This window comes from Rattus norvegicus, chromosome 14, assembly GCF_036323735.1.
Source record: "Rattus norvegicus strain BN/NHsdMcwi chromosome 14, GRCr8, whole genome shotgun sequence".
NCBI classification, from domain to species: Eukaryota; Metazoa; Chordata; class Mammalia; order Rodentia; family Muridae; genus Rattus; species Rattus norvegicus.
The window spans coordinates 108,066,669-108,087,216 of NC_086032.1; the positions used below are offsets into that span (position 1 = coordinate 108,066,669).

Sequence of the window (20,548 nt, forward strand, 5' to 3'; positions counted from 1 at the left end):
ATGGAAGAGGAAAGACAAAGACTCTGGATCTGTAAGGAAGAGGAGGAAACAACTAAATCTAGAATACGGTCCTGCCCACTTGCCTGTTGCTTTTTCAGCAGAATGTTGACACTGGTGAGGTCTTTGCCATAGTCGTCAGATTGAATCTGGCTCTCCAGGCCATGCAGCCATTTGTCGAGGTCTGCACAGCTCTGCGTGAAGAGCTCAGCCTTGTTCGCATCGAAGAGCCTCTGGGCCTTGGTCTGGGTTGTGGATTCAAGGACTTCCCACATTTTATGTAAACCAGTGAGTTTCTCCTTCACCACAGCCTCTGTTTCTGGCTTTTCTGAAATAAGCTGCATTCCTTCCTGGAAAACACAAACCAATGAGATTAAAAATAAATAGCTTGCGGTTGGGGATTTAGCTCAGTGGTAGAGCGCTTGCCTACCAAGCGCAAGGCCCTGGGTTCGGTCCCCAGCTCCGAAAAAAAAAAGAAAAAAGAAAAAAATAAATAGCTTGCCAGAGAATAGATGTCACTGTGAAAAAACAAAACTCAAACTCTGAGACATTTGATCTGTAATTGGCCCAGGGAACTACTGCTCAGTAAAGTGAACAGTTGTCTTGTGCACCTTCTTCCGGGTGATGTAAGCAATTAAGTGTTGCATATTCTAACAATTTCAACTGGGGCACTGTATTATTAATAACCTACAGCGTCAGGCTCCAAAGGCCATATATAACACATAATTTTTTAATTCTTAGGAGTCTGACAGTAAAGGGACAGGAATGTGAGAAACACACAGTGTACAGTCTCTCTGTGTGGATATACAGTGCAAGGATTAACATAGTGCCTGGTGTATAGTAGTCACACCACTTCTACCCCCACACAAGACTTAAAATATACAGCATTTTAAAATTTATGAAATTGCATCTGATAAAACTGCCCATAAAGCAACACAGGTGTATGGCCAGTAGCCATGAAGAAGGTAGGGACATGGTCCATCAGTATCAACTGATCACTTGGTAGCCACTGAAAGTAAGCCAAGTCATAGGTCTGGGTCTCTGCTTCTCTGTCTGCTGTGGGACAGACGTCAGAAACTGTAAGTGGAAGCAGGGCATTGCTACTGGCTATGTAACTTATGTAATTGATGACATAGGACTCTACCCCCAAATAAAAGGAAATTATTTCCCCCTTCCTTCCTCATCCCTGTGTTTATATATTCCTCCTTGCCAAGGCCACAATGTGGAAAGGAGGGTGAGGGAACAGTCTCACCAAACTTGACCCACCTTCTCAATTTTGTCAAGCCATTCTTTGTTGGATGCAAGTTCTGCCATAAATGCTTGATGCTTTAACCATTTACTGTGCAGGTTTCTGGCTTCATCATAAGACATGTCCTGAGCTGTAAGCATCTTTTCATTGATCCAGAGGGACAGCTAGGGTAGAACAGCAACAAGTTTTTAGAAGCTGTCATTATAGACTTAACCTTTCACCCAGAAAGGATTGCATTTGTGATATATTACATTTTCCATGTCAAAAGACAGGCAAATATTTTGCTTTACGCCTCTGGCCCCTACTGGAGCCAAGTTTGATACAAATGGTGGACCGAACATTAAACCCAGAAGTATAAAAACTCTGAAGCAGCTTTTAAACTCAACAGCACTCTCGGTCAGCTTTTCCCAAAAAGGAGTGTTTGGTAGTTTTACTCTTACTAGTTCAAAACACAAGCTGTTTCTTCCCCAGATACCTCTGACCACTATAGCATGCTAACTATGACTGTCATTTAATTCATCTGGCAACTATACATTTTAAAACAATCTGCAGAGCTGTGGTGATGCATGTTTCTAGTCTCAGAGCTTGGAAGGTAAAGGCAGGAGGATCTTCATGAGTTTGAGCCCACCCTGGGCTACAGAGTGAGTTCCAGAACAGCCAGGGCTACAAGGAGAAACCCTGTCTCGAAAAAACCAAGAACCAAACAACTCACTCATGTCTCTAACGGGTGATCTGTGGAATGTCAAAGAGCATGAACAACTTGCTCACCACAGAGCTAATGCAATGACAATGTCATTCTTCATCTCTGTCAATTCTAAATCACCTTCACCTCTAGCTGCCTAAGGAACCTTCCATTCAGACTAAGAACACTTCAAGAATTTGACTCTTGAAGAAAGTGAATTCTTGAAAGCCACACAAAGCTTGCCAGCTGCTGATGGACTAAAGTGAATTATGAGAGGCAATGTAGTCCATACACAGTGGGGTTATAAGTGTCTTCAGGGACCACCTCACTTCACTTGGGTGGGTGACAGTAAGCTTTACGATTAAAGCAGTCCTTGCTCACTGTGAGTGTGCACCTGAACATCTTCACGGTTTCATGTCTCGAAGTCTACCCTTTACCATACCTGTTTCCAAAGCCTTTCGTTAATACCCTGGCGCTGCTGGGAAAGGAAGGTTCCCCATGTATTTGCTTCAACAGCAGTGGCTGTTCTTTATAAATTGTCAAGGAGGGCAAAGCAGGTCACAAGAGAATAACTTCGAGAATGGATACAAACTTTAGGTACTGGCTCCATTTTTCTTGTGCCATTTACCATGAAGGAGAACCGGCAAGGGCTAAGATCAAAGCAAATCCTTTGTAATGGAAGACCACTAATTGGTGAAACAACAATAAAAACAGTACATTTTCAAGTTCAAGAGAATTTAACTGTTTCCCAGCAATCTAGGCGGCTAAAATGTGACATACTAAGGACATGCGTCCAATCTAAGAAAAGAGAAGAAAGAAAACCAAATGGAGCACCCAATTCCCGTGGGGGAGAGAGCTGGACCCTCAGAAGTGCAGACAATCCTGAGAACTCAGAGAAGACAACTACTTTCTTCCCACAAGCCTGACCCAAGAGGAAACTGCCTAGTGCCCTCTGTGCCCTAATGAGCACAAGGGACCTAAGGGCAGTCAGGGGCAGGACCCTTCAGGTTTCAGCCTGCACCGACAGCCTACACACCTGAGAGCAGAGGTAAGAACCACAAGGAGGCTTCTGATCACATTAACTACAGGAGCAGCTCTGTTTCCAGATTCTGCTGAAAGAAAACAGGTCTACAGGACAGCTGACACGCAGATCTATAGGAGGGTCAAGCCAATGTCAGAGACAGCAAGACAAGCTAACACCAGAGACAACCTGATGGCGAGAGGCAGGCACAGGAACCTAAGCAACAGAAACCAAGGCCACTTGGCATCATCAGAGCCCAGTTCTCCCAACAAAGCAAATACTGGATATCCAAACACACCGGAAAAGCAAGAGTTGGATTTAATATGATGATGATAGAGGACTTTAAGAAGGACATAAATAATTCCCTTAAAGAAATACAGGACAACAAAGGTAAACAGGTAGAAGCCCTTAAAGAGAAAACAAAAAAATCCCTTAAAGAATTAGAGGAAAACACAACCAAACAGGTGAAGGAATTGAACAAAACCACTCAGAATCTAAAAACGGAAATAGAAACAATAGAGAAATCACAAAGGGAGACAACCCTGGAGATAGAAAACCTATGGAAGAGATCAGGAGTCATAGACACAGTATCACTAACAGAATACAAGAAATGGAAGAATCTCAGAGGCAGAAGATACCATAGAAAACATCGACACAACAGTCAAAATGCAAAATGCAAAAAGATCCTAACCCAAAACATCCAGAAAATGCAGAACACAATGAGAAGGTCAAACCGAAGGATAACAGGTATGGAAGAGATTGAAGACTCCCAACTTAAACAGCCAGTAAATATCTTCAACAAAGTCATAGAAGAAAACTCCCCTCCCTTAAAGAAAGAGATGCCCATAAGCATACAAGAAGCCTACAAAACTCCAAGTAGACTGGACCAGAAAAGAAACTCCTCCCATCACATAATAGTCAAAAAACCTAATGGACTAAACAAAGAAAGCATATTAAAAGCAGTACAGGAATAAGGTAAAGTAACATATAAAGGCGGACCTATAAAAATTACACCAAACTTCTCTGCAGAGATTATGAAAGCCAGAAGATACTAGGCAGATGTCATACAGACCCCCAACAGAACACAAATGCCAGCCCAGGCTACTATATCCAGCAAAACTCTCAATTAACATAGATGGGGAAACCAAGATATTCCATGACAAAACCAAATTTACACAATCTATCTCCACAAATCCAGCCCTACAAAGGATAATAGGTGGAAAACTCCAACACAGGGAGGGAAACAACACCCTAGAAAAAGCAAATCTATCAACTAATGAAAAAAATGATAGCATTTTCAACCAATGGTGCTTGTTCAACTGGAGGTCAGCATGTAGAAGAATGCAAATCAATCCATTCTTATCACCCTGTACAAAGCGAAAGTCAAAGTGGATTAAGGACCTCCACATCAAGCCAGATATACTCAAATTAACAGAAGAAAGAGTGGAGAAGAGTCTTGAATACATGGGTACTGGGGAAAATTTCCTGAACAAAACACCAATGGCTTATGCTCTAAGATCAAGAATTGACAAATGGGACCTCAGACAAAACAGCAACCAACAGATTGGGAAAAGATCTTTACCAATCCTACATTTGATAGAGGGCTAATATCCAAAATATACAAGGAACTCCAGAAGTTAGACTTCAGGGAGCCAAATAACCCTATTAAAAAATGGGGTACAGAGCTAAATGAAAAATTCTCAGCTGGGGAATGTTGGATGGCTGAGAAGAACCTAAAGAAATGCTCAACATCCTTAGTCATCAGGGAAATGCAAATCAAAACAACCCTGAGATTCCACCTCACACCAGTCAGAATGACTAATATCAAAAACTCAGGCGACAACAGATGCTGATGAGGATGTGGAGAAAGGAACACTCCTCCATTGTTGGTGGGATTGCAGACTGGTATTAACCACTCTGGAAATCAGTTTGGAGGTTCCTCAGAAAATTGAACATTGCACTACCTGAGGACCCAGGTCTACCTCTCCTGGGCATATACCCAAAAGATGCTCTAACGTACAACAAAGACACATGCTCCACTATGTTCACAGCAGCCTTATTTATAATAGCCAGAAGCTGGAAAGAACCCAGATACCCTTCAACAGAGGAATGGATACAGAAAATGTGGTACATTTGCATAATGGAATATTACTCAGCTATCAAAAACAACGACTTCACGAAATTCATAGGCAAATGGATGGAACTAGAAAATATCATCCTGAGTGAGGTAACCCAATCACAGAAAAACACACATGGCATGTACTCACTTCTAAGTGGATATTAGCCCAAAAGCTCAAATTACCCAAGATGCAATCCAAAGACCACATGAAGCTTAAGAAGGAGGACAAAGTGTGATGCTTCGCTCCTTAAAAGGGGGAACAAAAATATTCATAGGAAGGTATATGGAGGCAAAGTTTGGAGCAGAGGCTGAAGGAAACCGCCATTCAGAGCCTTCCCTACATGGGTACACAGGCCATATATATACAGCCACGAAAACTAGATAAAACCGATGAAGCTAAGAAGTGCATGCTGATAGGAGCCAGATATAGCTGTCTCCCGAGAGGCACAGCCAGAGCATGTCAAATACAGAGGCGAATACTAGCAGCAAACCATTGAACTGAGAAAGGGATCCTTGTTGGAGGAATTAGAGAAAGGATTGACAGAGCTGAAAGAGCGTGCAACCCCATAAGAACAACAATGCCAAACAACCAGAGCTCCCAGGGACTACACCACTACCCAAAGACTACATGAACTGACCCAGGGCTCCAGCTGCATATAGCAGAGGATGGCCTTGTTAGGCACCAATGGAAGGAGAAGCCTTTGGTCCTGCCAAGGCTGTACTACTCCCCACCACCTCCCATCTAAGGGAATGTTGGGGATGGGGGGCAGGAAGGGGAGGCGGTTGGGGAGGGGAACACCCTTACAGAAGAAGGCGGGGATAGGGGCTTATGTCCAGGAAACTGGGAAAAGGAATAACATTTAAAATGTAAATAAAAAATATCTAATAAAAAATAATATAAAAAGAAAAGGAAAAGAAAGAAAACCAAATGATAAAAATTCCTCTGTGTAGTACACAAAGAGGTCTCCTACAATAGAGGGTATCTGTTGACCAAAAGTGCCAGGGACATACACATATTTCCACTATCCATAACACACGAGTAGGACTTTTTTTTTTAAAGGAGTAAGCGCTACATCAATAACACTTATAAACCAAAGTGCTTTTTGCTCAACATACCACCCTGCAGATAAAGGATCTGCGGAACTAGGTAGATCCGGCCCTCAGTCACCATTTTGGACCTAGACCTAAGTGATTATTGTGGTCATTCCCAAAGGTCATGTCAGAATATACTCATTCTCTGCACAAAAGATCACTGTGCAGACGGAAAAAAAGAAAGAAAGAAAAATGCTTTAATCACTGAGCAAGGCTCAGTACAGAACTAAGTCCTGTGCCAGACATGTTTATACTGCCTTTCCGGGAAAAGAGAACAAAAATCCCCCAAATAACCAAACCATTCAGAAAATTAGAAATACACTCTAGGAGAATTAAACCAGTCAGCTACAGCTTTTAGAGCATCTAATTTTTTGGACACTCCACCAAAACCACACTGTAAAATTAACATGTTCCCCACATAGGCATTTGAGGTAAGCAAGGGAGTAGGTCCCCGTTCTAATGTATTCTAGTGCAATGGCTGCCCTCAGTCCTTATGGGGGCAATAAAGGCAGATCTTAAAATCCTTGCCTCAGTTAACTAGGTATGTTTAAATGAGATTGATGATGTCTGCAGTACAGGGATGTGTGACACTTCTCAAAACCAGCAAACCTGACCTAAGTTTTGTCATATACTGACTATATGGTGTGTGGGACATCCAACATTCTCATTTGGCTGTGCCAAATTTAAGGAATCTCAAGAGCAACAGCAAAACAAGAGACATAGAACCAGGGGGACTTGGCACAGCAGCCAGGTAGAAAGCTACATATCTTTCCTCAGATTTAGCCTAGGCTTTACCGTGGTTCTGCCAATCAATTATATTAACTTGCCCTTTAAAAGTGAAAGCAAGACTAGGGCAGTAGCTAATATCTATAATTTAATTTGAAGTTGGTTCCAGGCTGGTTTAAACTACAGTATGGCACTGTCTCACTCACATACATACATATGTTAGATACATAACAAAAAAAGCAGGTATAACAGATTCCATCAATTCTCTGGCTGAAGGAACAGTCTCAGATGATGTCTGTTTCAAGGCAAACATCAGGGCGATACAAGGAAAGCCATGTGTAGTGGGTGCTTCTCTCCTGCACACACTGGCTCCCTTCGAAGCACAACTGCTCTGTGTTGATCTTGGAACACAGATTCATCTTTGAGTGAGTAGGTGTATAGTTATTTGTGTCCACCTGACACTAGGAAGAAGTGTTTTTCCTAACATGGGTGCTTAAGGCTGATAGAACCTAAGCAATATAGTTTAGGGGTGTCCTTTTTAAAGGTTTATTTGCCAGATCATATTATAAGGTTTGCAGTCTTGTTACTGGACATGAATGCCTTTTGTTGCAAAAGATCTAAGATGTCTGTCACACTTCTTTGAACATATAGCTATATGTTCACCTACAAGATGTTTGTGATGAGTTAGACTATTCTGTCCTGGTCCCTGGGCCTCAGGTCCCTATACTCTCTTGTGGATGCTTCTCCTCCCATTTGGGGGTCCAAGGAAATTTATTCTAGTAAACTAGAGAGGACTGAATTCCACTGTAGTTCTCTGGCAGATAGGATGTGTTCGTGAATTCATACATATGGAGTTTGCTACATGCTTTTCCCCAGCTAGCTTGCAGAGAGACTACATTTTATTGGTTAACTTCAGTTTTCAAAGTTTGTTTATGCATTTATCAGGGAGGGGAATAATGAGATTATCACCCCATGTTAAAACTTGGGTCTTTGACATGCAGTGTCTCACTTAGTCTAAATTTTGTTTTTAAGGTTTTAATGAAGAAGAAATCTGGATTACAGTTTTAAATTTTCTGTTTTTCTAAGACGTTTTATCTACTTTTATTATGTTTATAGGTGTCGTCTCTGCAGCTGTAACATGTGCTGGCAGCGCATGCAGAAGTCAAGGAAGGGGTCGGATCCCCTAGAACTGGAATTTCAGGAACTCACAATTTCGGTTGTTGAGTCTAAGGGAACCTGAATCCTCTGGAAGAACAAACCAGTGCTCTTAACCAACAAGCATCTCTCTAGCTCATATACCCCTGGTTTTCAATCTATAGAGACGGTTTTAGTATTTAGTAAGTTATTTCCTACCACAGTGTTTAAATGTACCTTATTTCAAAGAGTTAAAACATAGCAGTTGTTTGCAAGATATATGCTTTGAATTTTAACTTAAAATGAAATGGGGCACATATAGCTAATTTAAATATAGCACTAGTCTACAATACCCTAAAACGTAGATGAATGGACAATCTAAACTGCTGGTGATATACATGGTTCCCCCCAGTGGGCTGACAGGAGCATGGCACCCTAACCCATAACCACAGACACCTAATGGACTTCTAGCTTCCCTGATTTCAAGATTCAATTGCTTTGCTCCATTGCTGGCTGGCTACTGTGGGAAGCCACAGAGGATGACTGAAGGGGAACTTACCTCTTGACAATCTTGCAGGAACTTCTGTAGATCACGGTTGTCCTTTAACCTCATCAAAAGTTCACTGGCTGCTTCTCGATTCTTTCTGTGCCTGTCAAAAGAATTAAATAATTTAAAAATAATTAGATGTAGAATTTAAAAATAATTAGATGTAGAATAATAATTTCTTCCCTGGGTTTCTATGTGTACTGAGAAGTGTTTGCTTACAGTTTGGACAGAGGCAAAAATGGAGAAATTTTAGCATCCTCCAAATGGGTAAGCCACAGGAGGTGCAAAAGAGACCCAAATGTCTGTCAAAAACATACAATAGGCTAATGACAGTCACTGCACACATTTAAATGAATCTAATTCTAGAAGAGAAGATCTGAGTGTGCACTGTGCACAAGACCCTGTCACTGACAATGTAAAAAAAAAAATGGAAATTTATTTCTTTAGAAACTCGTACAAGGTTTAAAAAAAAATACACATAGTATGTAATTCTTGGAGGGCCAGAGAGGTGGCCTATTAGTTAATAGCACTGAAATAAGTAAATAATAAAAATTAGTCATGAGTTATCTCTTTCTCTCTTTTTTTTAAGAGCAGGTCTTGAACTCACAAAGGCCTGTCTCTGTCTTCTGAGTGCTAAAATTAAAAAAAAGTATGTACTGCCACACCCAGCTTGACAATCCTTAAGGAATATTTTTCTGATAAGTTCCTATCTTGGGAAGTCATCACACCAAACACCATGAAAGAAAAAGTTCAGCCCAGTGGGGTCACATGCTTATTCAGTTCTACTCTTGATGGGGCAGCTAAGGTTTTAAGTAAAATCCCAAAACCTTAAGACAAAGAACAAACAAACAAGACAAAACAAAAAACTTCAAAAACTAAAGTCCCAAACCTGTGAGATTTGGAAGTTGTTGCTAACTCGTTGCTAAGTTGTTGGTGGTATGAGAAGCAGGTGCTCAGTTCGAATCCTAACCTGCTGGCAAATATCTTTCTCGTGCCACAGGCACAAGTCTGAGAAACTGGACTAGCAAAGGGCTACTAATGCAACGACGGCTGCTGCTTAGTGGTAATGATCAACAAGTGCACACAAAGACAAGTCCTCAGGCTCCCGGTAACCCTTGCAAGAGAGCCTGGCCACCTTGAGGTGTGAAGTGGAAGCTAAAGTGGAAAGATCAGTATACAGGCTGGAGGTGGAGGTCAGCTGGAGGAGTACTTGCCTACCCAGACACAGGACAGACACCCTGTTTATTCCTTAGCAACACACAAGATGGCAAGGGGGTGCATGCCTGTAATCTCAATACTACTGCGCTGTAGGCAAGGAATCAGAAGTTCAAGGTTTAGTCGGAGGCTCACAGGAAGAGCTGGGCCTCCACTGTGATTCTCAAAGCAGTTCTTTGCTGCATGAGCCTCGGGAAGAGGAATGTCGTCCATTCCTGCGAGCAGTACAAGTGAGTAAGAAAAGTTCAGGAGATACAAAGTGCTGAGTGCAAAGTCCATCAGAAGAAAGACGCCCTCACTGTGTGCTGACAATGCAATTCACAGCAGTCCCTGACATTTCAGCTATCATCCACCAAGGACCTGAAGAAACCGCTCCCCATTCCAGGGCTATAATATCAGAAACAGCTGGGCAATGATGGTGTGCACCTTTAATCCTAGCACTCGGGAAGCAAAGCGGGTTACAAGACAGCCAGGGCCTCAGAAATCCTGCCTTCAAAAAACAAACAAACAAACAACAACACCCAAACAAACAAAAACAAACCAAAAAAAAAAAAAAAAGAAAGAAAGAAAAAAAGGAAAGAAAGAATATAAAAGGAGCTCAGTGGTTAAGAGCACTGACTGCTCTTCCAGAGGTCCTGAGTTCAATTTCAAGCAACCACATGGTGGCTCACAACCATCTGCAATGGGATCTGATGCCCTCTTCCTTGTGTCTGAATACAGTGTGTGTACTCATATATGAGAAATAAATAAATCTTTAAAAAATGTTGGATAGAGAGACTTTTGTTCTTAGTTGAAAGGGTTCCTGCAGGTTCCCATGGACAATGGGATCTTAACACTTAAAAGTAGTACGATACTCTGCCTTTGCTATTCTTTATTAGAAACCACAAACTAAAGCAAGACATCAATGAACTTGAGCTGAAGGAATAATCATCTGGAAATGTTCATTGGGAAGGAATGAACAGCCCTTATCCTCAAATTCCAGCTATTTACAGGGGAATTTAATAAGCCAATCTGCACGTGGAAGATCATTTAAGCTGCTCATAGTGGTAAAATGCAATAGTCTTCTCCTAATCACAGGTCTTGAAAAAAAAAAAAGAAATTCATTCCCTTCCTCGAAGCATCCTATGCAAATGCCACAGAAGCAGAGAATGCCATTGGTAGTACCAGAATGTGCATTCTGATGCTCACTGAAATAAAAGAATGACAACAACTTCCTCCTTAACAGAGAAAACCACCAGGCAGAATCTGAATGCACTTCTTATGTACTGACGTCTCAGGAATGCAGATTTCTGTGCTTAAGAATGTTTCACTGACAGTAATATTATGAAGGCGGTCCAAGTCCAAAGATACTGAGTGTGGGGGATAGGGGTGAGCCTGGCCTTTACGGAGTATGCTCTCAGATAAAACTGACCCTGTGAGGGTCATCCCAAGTGGTTCTGCTGGTTTTGAAGGCATGAAGTAGTTAGTCATGGACAGCAGCTGAGGTTCGGTACCACGACAGGTCACTGGTGAAGGTGCAGTAGCATAGGAAACCCTGGTTGAAGGGGTCACGGAGAGGAGTGGAGGTCTGGCACCACATGTGAGAGTGTATGAAGAGAGCCCAGAAGAGGCTATTGGTTCAGCCTAGTTTCAGTGGAGACCCAGGCATTCTGGAGATGCCAATATCCAGGGAACCACCAGTCGGGGAGGCAGAAGCAGATGTGGGGTGGAGCTGACTCGAGCACTTGACAAGCTGTATGCAGTGGTTGGCTGCAAGACCTGTTGAAACCCAGCAATCATGAGTGGGTCCCAGAAGTCTGACACTGAGCTTCCGAGAACCACGGGGACTTTGATTTCACTGTGACCTTTGGTTCTTCCTTCTTTAATTAATAAAACATATAAGTATTTTTGATTTGAAAAAAGCCACAGTTGAAAGTCTGTGGACTTTCACAGGGACTTTGAAATTAAATAAAAATGGATATTTTAAAGACAGAATGGATGTTTTAGAACGGCTTGACCTTTGAAAAGACTGTAGATGTTTTAAAGAAATTGAACCTTTAAGTGTTTGAATATTTAAAGACTGTGGGACTTTTGATGTTATATTGTTTTATATTGTCATATTAATATTAGCAGGGCATTTTGAAGACCACAAGAGAGCTTATGGTTTATATAAATGGTGTGTTTGTGTGTCAAGTTAGAAGGGTGTCAAGTGGGCTGGCTAGTTTTTAATGTTACCTTGACACAGGCTCGCTAAGTCATTTGGAAAGAAAGAACATCATCAGACTGACCTGTGGGCAAGCTTATGGCACACATGTGACACCCCTGGGCTGGTATCCTTGGGTGCTTTAAGAAAGCAGACTTGAGGAGCCATGAGGAGCAAATTAGTAAGCAGCACCCCTCCCTGGCTTGGCTCCAGTTCCTGCTTGGATTTCTTGCCCCAACTTCTCTGGAGATGGACAAGCTGTAAGCTGAAAATAAGCCATTTCCTTCCCAAGTTGCTTTTGGTCATGGCAATTTATCACAGTGGTCAGGACCCTGACTGCATCAGAGGAATTTTTGTATCAAGCTGGTTAAAGGTTCATGCTGTACTACCCTGTGTCTGGACACTGCTGCGTCTTCCTTTTGGACAGGAAGGAGGCTCCCTCCCGTTTTCAGACCCCCACGGTGGGTTTGGGGAGCTCTGAGGTCACCTGCGCTCACATTTTCTCAGCGTGCACATGCTGTAAGTTTACATTCCACAAGAAGGCTTTGTCAAAGTGCCTTTGCGCAAGAAAGAGCTGAAGGTTTAGATATTTATTTATCGTATGTCTCTTCAGCCCCTGGAACTCCCAGCTCTGTCCACAAAAATCCTTGAGCTTTGGTTTTAAATCCAGAGGCCTTCAGGGATAAAGAAGTGAAAGAAGTGATACTAGAATCTGGTTTATATCAGCTCTTAAGAAAACAGATGGCTGCAGAGTCAACATGGGAGCCCTCTCCTCCCATTTTTTGTTTAGCCATAGTAAAGATGTTCTTCCTTTCAAACCTGAGAAGTCCTAGCTGGGTGTGGCAGTACTTGCCTCCTTCCCCACACAGGGTTTCTCGGTGTAGCCATGGCTATCCTGGAACTTGTTCTGTAGACTCAGAGAAAATCTCAGAAAGCAGAGGATGGCAGAGACTAATCTGCAGAGCAAGTTCTAGGATAACCAAGGACACACAGAGAAATGCTTTCCTGAAATGCAAAAAACAACCCTGAGATATCCTAAGGAAGCCTTCAAGTCCAGAAGCCACCTCTCCAGAGCCACCAGCTTCCAACAGCACTACCCCGCTGCAGCACAGGGAAACACATCAACAAGCCCAGGAGGTAGCAAGCCAGAGGCATGTCTGTCCAAATGCACACGTCTAAGAGCCACTTCTGCCTTACGGAAAGCAGTATCTGAACCTCGAGTGGAGAAACAAGGCACTCTACACTCACAAAATGAGACAACATTACAAAACAAGGAATTCTTTTTTTTTTTTCTTAAATATTAGGAACTAGAGGGTCTTTGGTTCTCATATTCACTTAATGATTTTGATAAAAAATTTTTTGTTTTTAAAAGCCACACACAAAATTATAGTAAAAGTTATACTTTATCTTATAGATGCACCCTTAGAATATATGCGAGTTCCAACTTAAGTGCAAGAAAATTGGAACTGCTAAATCCGGCAACTGTAACTTGTCTTATTTTAGGTTGGATTCCCAGGAGACCCTTTTAGATGTGGAAAGCAGGAGACTGTGGCCATAAGCAGCTCTTTGGAACTGCATAGAGACAGATAAGAGCCATGATATCGGCCTCAAATGAAGACCTTAAATTCTGTCTACACTGCAGGCACAAGGGAACTGTTACAGCAGAGCCTAATGGCTGCCTACCTGACTCAGCCCACAACCGACTCTCATCAGTGCAGCTCAACAACAAACTGCTCAGACCTCCTACTCTAACCAGTACAGGGAAGGACTCAGATACAGAACATACAGACCCTTAAAAACTAGGGACACAAGCTTTTAGGTGACAGGAAGAGCACGAGGAGGTGAAGCCCAACTGTCCAGTGTTGGAGAATGCCCCAGACTAGGAGAACATGTCTTCTTCTTCTATCACTGTGGGGAGTGCAGGTGGAGCCTGACAGCACCAGGCAGGCCCATGTTCTAGTGAAGGGCAGATGCTGTTTCTCCATAGCGCTCGTCAGTGCTCAGGACAAGGAAGTCTCACCTTCCTCCTTTCCTTTCTCCTACAGGTGCCTGAAGAGTGTCACAAGGATGAAGGAGACTATGGCCCGGGCTAAGAAAACTCTGGCTTTCAAGGTCCCCTCAGGTGAGACACATGACGTCTCGGCAAGAGTGCAGCTTACGGAGGATGGCTGCTCAGCACATGGGCTTCCAGGCCTTCCTTTGAGGACATCTATAAACGCTTCACAAGAATCACACTCAGGGAGCCATGTATGAGTCCCTCACTTGCTGGGTGGGTGGGCTGATACAATTCTGATAACCACCCATATACTGCTCACTGGGCAGCCCAAGCACACTGTCCCACTGACATTCAAAACACCTCACCTGTCATCAATAGAGTCCACCTTCTCCTGGATGCGGTCGGAGTTGATATTCCCATCGCTCACCAGCCTCCGGCCAGTCTCCACAACAGCATTGATCTTCTCCTCATTGGCATCCATGGTGGTCATGAAGTCCTCCTGCTTCTTAATGGCTGCTTCAGCTCCTTCCAGGGTGGTGGGCATTTCAGTATGAGCCAAAACATACTCCTTGTTTTAAAAGAGGAAAAAATCCAGAACGACGTTACGTGTCAGCAAAGAAATTACAGGTGCTTTCCACTGTGCTTCTACTCCACAAGTGACTTATCTGACGGAACACACACACACACACATACACACACGCACACATACACACACACATACACACACGCACGCACACAAACACGAACGCACGCACGCACACAGACACACACATGCACGCACACACACACACACGAACGCGCACACACACATACACACACGAACGCACGCACGCAGACACACACACACACGCGCGCGCACACACACACGCACGCGCACACCCCTGAGGACAATCCTTCAGTCTCTCCACTTCCCTAAGTGGTAAATGTGATATAAATAGGTTTCCCCACAATAAGCAAAGCGTTGTGTGTCGGCTAGAAGGGCCCTCTCAGGTCCACAGAAGCAGCAGCCGTCCCTCTGCAGTCCCTCTTAGGAGAGACTGTAACACTGACTGGCGGCCATCTGCAGCTGCTTTTACTACTGCCATCTTTGCTTTGTATCCTTGGGTGAAGTTCCTAAACAAAAAATCCCCCAAAACTTGCTCACTCTATTCTTTAAATCGGGCCCGCACCCCACAGAACGTTGCCTAACTAAAAGAGTTAGAGAGACCTCACCGGTAATTACAACAGAACCATACTTTGGAAGGCAAAACAGATTCCTCAGAAATGTTCAATTCTAGGTCTTTACATCTTGAGGGGTTTCAATGCCATGAAGAGTTGGGGCGAGGGCCGTCTGTTTCACAATAATACATCTAATTTCATATAGGCATGGCTTAAGCCTGCTGCTTAGCCAAAAGTTTCCAACATCAGCCAGGGCCTGTTTCAACAGGATGGAAGCCAAGGCTATGTGGACATTACCTGGTTATTAAGGAAAGCTTCAGCCTGTTTCGTGTCCCTAAGGAACTGCTGGTAGGCATGGGACTGGGAGAGGAGATTTTGCCTGTTCTCCCACATTTTGTGGAGCTCGTTCCAGCCTGTGTCCAAGGCCTGCAACCGCTGCCGCAGAAACATGTACTGGGCATCAGTCTGTCCCTGCGTGACCATCTCGCCCATGTCCCGCATCTTCTGGTAGTCTTCCTCGTAATTGTCAATCTCGTTTTTGATGTTCTCATGCTGTGTGAGAAGCTTCTCTGCCTCAGTCAGGGTATTGGGCATGTCCTCTGAGGCAATAGCAGTCTGGGTCCTGGAGAGCCAAGACTGGAAGTCATCCAAGTCCCGCAGGAACTGCTGCAGCTTGCTGGCCTCTCCCAGCGAGGCTTCTCGGTTCTTCAGGGTTGTCTTCATCTCCTCCCACACGTCACTGATCTCAGCCAGTCGAGACAGGATGGCTTGAGCCTGGTCAGGGTGCTCGGACTCAAGCTTCTCGGCTTCCTTCTGCAGGTCACTCAGCTTCGCCTCGATGGCTACCAAGTCTCGTTCCATGCCGGTCAGCTTGCGCTGCAGGGCCATGACACCTGCCAGGTCATTGCCAAGGTCTTGGGTAGACTCGATGACCTTGGTCTTCTCCCGGATCCAGGATTTGGTTTCATTGCACTCGAGGTGGTAGTTCTGGATGCTCAGGGCGGACAGAAGAGCATCCTTCTTCCTGTCCACCAGTTCTCTGAACTGACTCCACCTGCCAACAGAGACAGCAGCATGAGAAGGAACACGGTCTGCGTGGTGGATCCTGAGATGAGGAACCAAGAGTCAAAACTGCCTCATTTTTTTCTTTTCCATCACTCTTCAACTTGCTGTTTTTACTTGTGTGTTTTTAAATCATGTCACCCAGTAAATGTCAATCAAATGGCTCAGTGCAATGTAGTTTACAGTTAGGACACATCTGTCCCACAGGGTCTAGTAATTCCTGCCTCCTGTACTCATCATACACATCTCAGATCTGTTCTGGAGGAATATTTCCCCAAACCAAAGACTGATGGGACACTTCTGAACAACCTACTCAAATATGTCTGCTCCACAGAAAGACTGAGGTTTTCTTCAGCAAATCAAGCTTCATTACAGAACCCTACTCTAGACTTCAACTTAAGGGGACAACACAGGTTCTATCTTGATGTCTGTCTCCCACCATACTGGGGTACAGGTCACCAAGGCTCTAATTTTAATTTGGGGAGAAGTTAGGTCCTGGGTGACTTTGACTCAAGTCCTGTAACCTCACCCTAAAAGATGCTTTTTGCGGATGAGAATACTTGGAAAAGCAGATGCCAGTGTCATGACATCCATGCTAGAAGGCCAGTGAACCTGTGCAGGAAAACTCCTGACAGCAAATCTGGGCAAGCACCCTCACCCTCGCCCTCACCCTCGCCCTTGCCCTCACCCTCGCCACACTGCTGATACCATGCATACCTCGTGTTGAGTTTGTCCTGCTGAGCTCTGATTTCCTTTTCGCTGGGATGGCCACTGTGCATCAGCTGCCGTGCAATCTGGTTCACCACAGCAACCCGGGAAGCCTGGTTGTTCATTTCTGGTTCTAGGCTCTCAAATCTGAGAAAAGCAATTCAAAAGGGTAGTAACTTCAATGGCTTATGTCTCAGTCCATAGCCTCAGCACCCAGGCAGAAACACTCACCTGTGCTGGATGACTTCCAGGTCCTCCAGCTTCTCTGGGATCTGCATGTTGTTGAGCCACTGCTCCTTCTCGTCGATCCAGAGCTCACAGGCATCAGCCTCACTGAACATCTTGTACAGAGCCAGGGTGTCCTGCAGTGCCTGCTTCCTTAGCCGTGTTAACTCTGCCACCTCCTTGTAACGCTCCTCAATTCCTGCCAGCCGGCCCTTCACATCTGGAGACTCTGCGTGTGCTTGAGGAAGAGCACCGGCTTGCTCATGCAGTGTGTCAATAGTGGGTCTGTAGTTGGAGATCTCTTCTGCCACATCTTTATGCTTCTTGACCAGAGACTGTGTGGAATACTCATCATGGCCCACATCGTTGCTGGACACAATCTTGAGTATATCTAACATCCAAGCGTCGATGTCATCAGCATCAGCCTGGAACTGGTGCAGCAATGAGGCCTCCTCTAGGCGCTTCTTCCTAATGGCTGAGAGCTGCTCCAGGTTGGCCCACTGCTCTCGAATGTAACTGATTCTCTCACGGATCTTTTCTGATCCAAAGTGTTCCTCTGCAATCATGTCTTCACCTTCTTTAATGGCCTGCTCAAAATGGCCACTACGGCCACTCATCTCATCCTCAAAAGCCCTGTGCTTGCTCAGCAGGCGCATGACACTAGTCAGGTCTTTCCCATAGTCATCAGAGGACAGGATCTTCTCCTTCTCCCGTATCCAGCCTTCCTCCTCCGCCATCTCCCAGAAGAACTTCCAGAGGCGACGAGACTCTTCCAGGCGAGCCCTACGCTCAGCTGCCAGCTGACAGAGTTCTTGATAGCAGAATTCCATGTGGGCCACACGGTCTCGGATTACCTGGGGGTCGCATGGCTTGTAGCCTGTTTTAACACCAAAGAAAGAACGTTGAGTCTCCAATAGTCTCCCGCTCATTTGCAGACAGTGAGCTATGTTCCGTGTTCTAGCTTGACTCTAAGCAGTGTCATCCTGACTAGAGCAGGAAGAAGGCACTGCTCTTTTGACCCAACTGTAGACAAAGAGCTCACTTACAAATCAAGAAAGCACATGTACCACATAGAAGCAAGCAGCTGTGCTTTACTTGGTTCTTAAGAAGCAAGGCCCAGTCCTTCTCGACATCCTCAACAGCATGTGACTAGGGGTCAAAGCTGCGAGCTGCCAGAGCGACCACAGGAGGCTGCTAGTACACATCTTCAGTGAACATGGGCTGCAAACATTTTCACTGCCAGATGCCAGAGCTCTCAAAACCAGAAAGCATTTGAGTATTTAAGGAAAATATGTGTCTATTTCAGAAAAAGACAGTGCTGAAATATTAAAAACAAACCCTGCACTGACACATTATGACCTGGAGGCAAACAGTCCTCCCAGAAACCTGAAATGGTGCAGTAACTTACAGGTCCCATCACCACACACCATGTTTGTAGTTCATGAAGATATATTTCCGTTGTTGAGGTGATAACGCCTAGAGCAGTCCATTCTTACCTTCCCCATCTGTTGCGAACTTCTGGGCAGAGGCATTCACACCTCTCACACGTTCTGCTTGGATTGCAATGTCTGCTTCAACCAGGGCATGCTTCTGTAACAAGTCTTCAACACCGAGCAAGTGTTTGCCATAGTCCTGAGACAGCAATAGCACCTGTGCACAAATGGGACAGAAAGGACACCCGTGAATACAACTGACTCCAGTGTGTCAGCGTCTTTGGACGAGCAGATTTAGCATCCTGGCCGACCTTTCCTCTGATCTGTCACTAGCCAACTTGGGCAAGACCATCCAAGTAAGTCAGAACACAACAAACGTGAGGCCTAGATCAGGAGAGACACAATGAACTAAGGATAACGTATCTTGGCAAAAGCAAATAAAATCCACATTAAAAAAACACAGAATAAAAGGGGGGAGGGTCCCTTAGAGCCTTTATGCTAATTATATAATCAATAGGAAAATCTACTTATCTTGGCATCTACTTGTATGCCAACAAGGAGACCATGGTCAGGTAAACATCATCATTTTGAACTTACTGAAATTTTCTTGTTCTTCATTCAACTTGCAAATTTTTCTCCCATCTACCAATCCACAACACTCTCAGATAAAATTTCTATTTCATTCTTGACAATTCTCAGGAAACTATGTTACCCTGAATTATAGTGCATATTATGATTCATAAAGTGAAAATCACATCTTTGATATACTTTATGAATACTTCTATTTTAAGAGGTCAAAGATCAAACCTAGTAGCATTTGTACATGTGGGGCAATAGCAGAGAGAAACTGAATCATCAGCTGACCTTGTCTCTCTGTCACCATAGCTCAAGAGGCAAGGAACAGGTAAAGACTGACATCCAGGGGCAGAGTTCTCTTACATAAGAAACACAGTGTTCTGAGAGAAAAGAGGATGGTCTAAACATTATTCTCTTCTGTTCTTAGGGATAAAACCCTTCAAGCTCAGAAACTGCTCAATAAAGATGGTGCCCTATGGTCTGCAACAAAAGAAACCAGCAGGCACAGGGCTGTGACACAATGGCTGACTTTAGGCTCAGAAGTGCCAGGGATAGAGGAGAAAGCACAAAGCAGCACCACAGCCATTACCATTCAGCCCCACAGCAACCTGTACATATCTTAGCACAACCCCAGCTTCCGAGAGCCACAAGGCAAGCGTTAGTATTGGCTCCATAAAAAGACGAAGAAGTTGGTTTGAAGAAGAGGAAGTGATACGGCAACAAGATCTGAATTCTGGCTTCCTAGCTCCTGGCCTGCACTTACCACCACCCTCCCATCTGCATACATGATCCTAGAACAGTATCACCGCTACTCAGACCACTAAACATACTAACAATGAAAAGGAAAATCACAATGATTCTCTACGTTGGTATGCACTTAACAGTGATCGAAATCACGGCAACAGATCTGGACTATATAAAGTGGTCTTTTTCACAACTTTTCCATGCCACTCATCTCATTAGGTCATGAGCTAGGCAGCTTAAAAGCACTGTGGTCTCAGTCTGGCTTTGCAAAAGAATGCAGGAGACAAAGGGGACCAGTGCCACCACAAAGAAAAGGTGTGACAGAATCAGCTCTGGCCTCCCTGCTTTCTTTTGGTCAAACGTTACCTTCATTTCATCCATCCAGTCCATAATATAAAGCATTTCCTGGAATATCTTTTGCAGTCCCAGGTTCATCTCAAGACGCTGCCTCCTGGCCCTGAGCAGTTCCAGCAAGTACTCCCAGAGGCGGATGACATTGTCCTTCCTCGCTGTGATGCGCTTGATGTCATGATAGCTCTCTGCTTCAAGCTCCCTGGCCACAGCCACCACAGCCTGCACTCGCTCTTCATACGCCGCAATGTCAGTCTCGATGGCCTCATGTTTTTTGGTGGCGGCCTCAACTGCAGGAAGGTCAAATCCAAAGTTGTCCTACAGAGACAGA

The 20,548-nt window shown here is 44.2% G+C and overlaps 1 protein-coding gene across 7 annotated transcripts in view; it reads right to left on the reverse strand.

Moving 5' to 3' along the window:
* The window catches only part of Sptbn1 (spectrin, beta, non-erythrocytic 1), a 175,256-nt gene that overhangs the window by 24,040 nt on the left and 130,668 nt on the right, over positions 1-20,548 (reverse strand). For all 7 annotated transcript variants that reach the window (NM_001410274.1, XM_063273289.1, XM_063273290.1 and 4 more), the window contains 9 exons: positions 20,233-20,535; positions 18,610-18,763; positions 17,120-17,990; positions 16,898-17,035; positions 15,416-16,172; positions 14,326-14,528; positions 8,580-8,670; positions 1,264-1,410; positions 84-347 (listed from right to left, as the gene is read on the reverse strand). In NM_001410274.1, the coding sequence (NP_001397203.1) occupies positions 84-347; positions 1,264-1,410; positions 8,580-8,670; positions 14,326-14,528; positions 15,416-16,172; positions 16,898-17,035; positions 17,120-17,990; positions 18,610-18,763; positions 20,233-20,535 (2,928 nt within the window). The remainder of the gene's footprint in view (positions 1-83; positions 348-1,263; positions 1,411-8,579; positions 8,671-14,325; positions 14,529-15,415; positions 16,173-16,897; positions 17,036-17,119; positions 17,991-18,609; positions 18,764-20,232; positions 20,536-20,548) is intronic.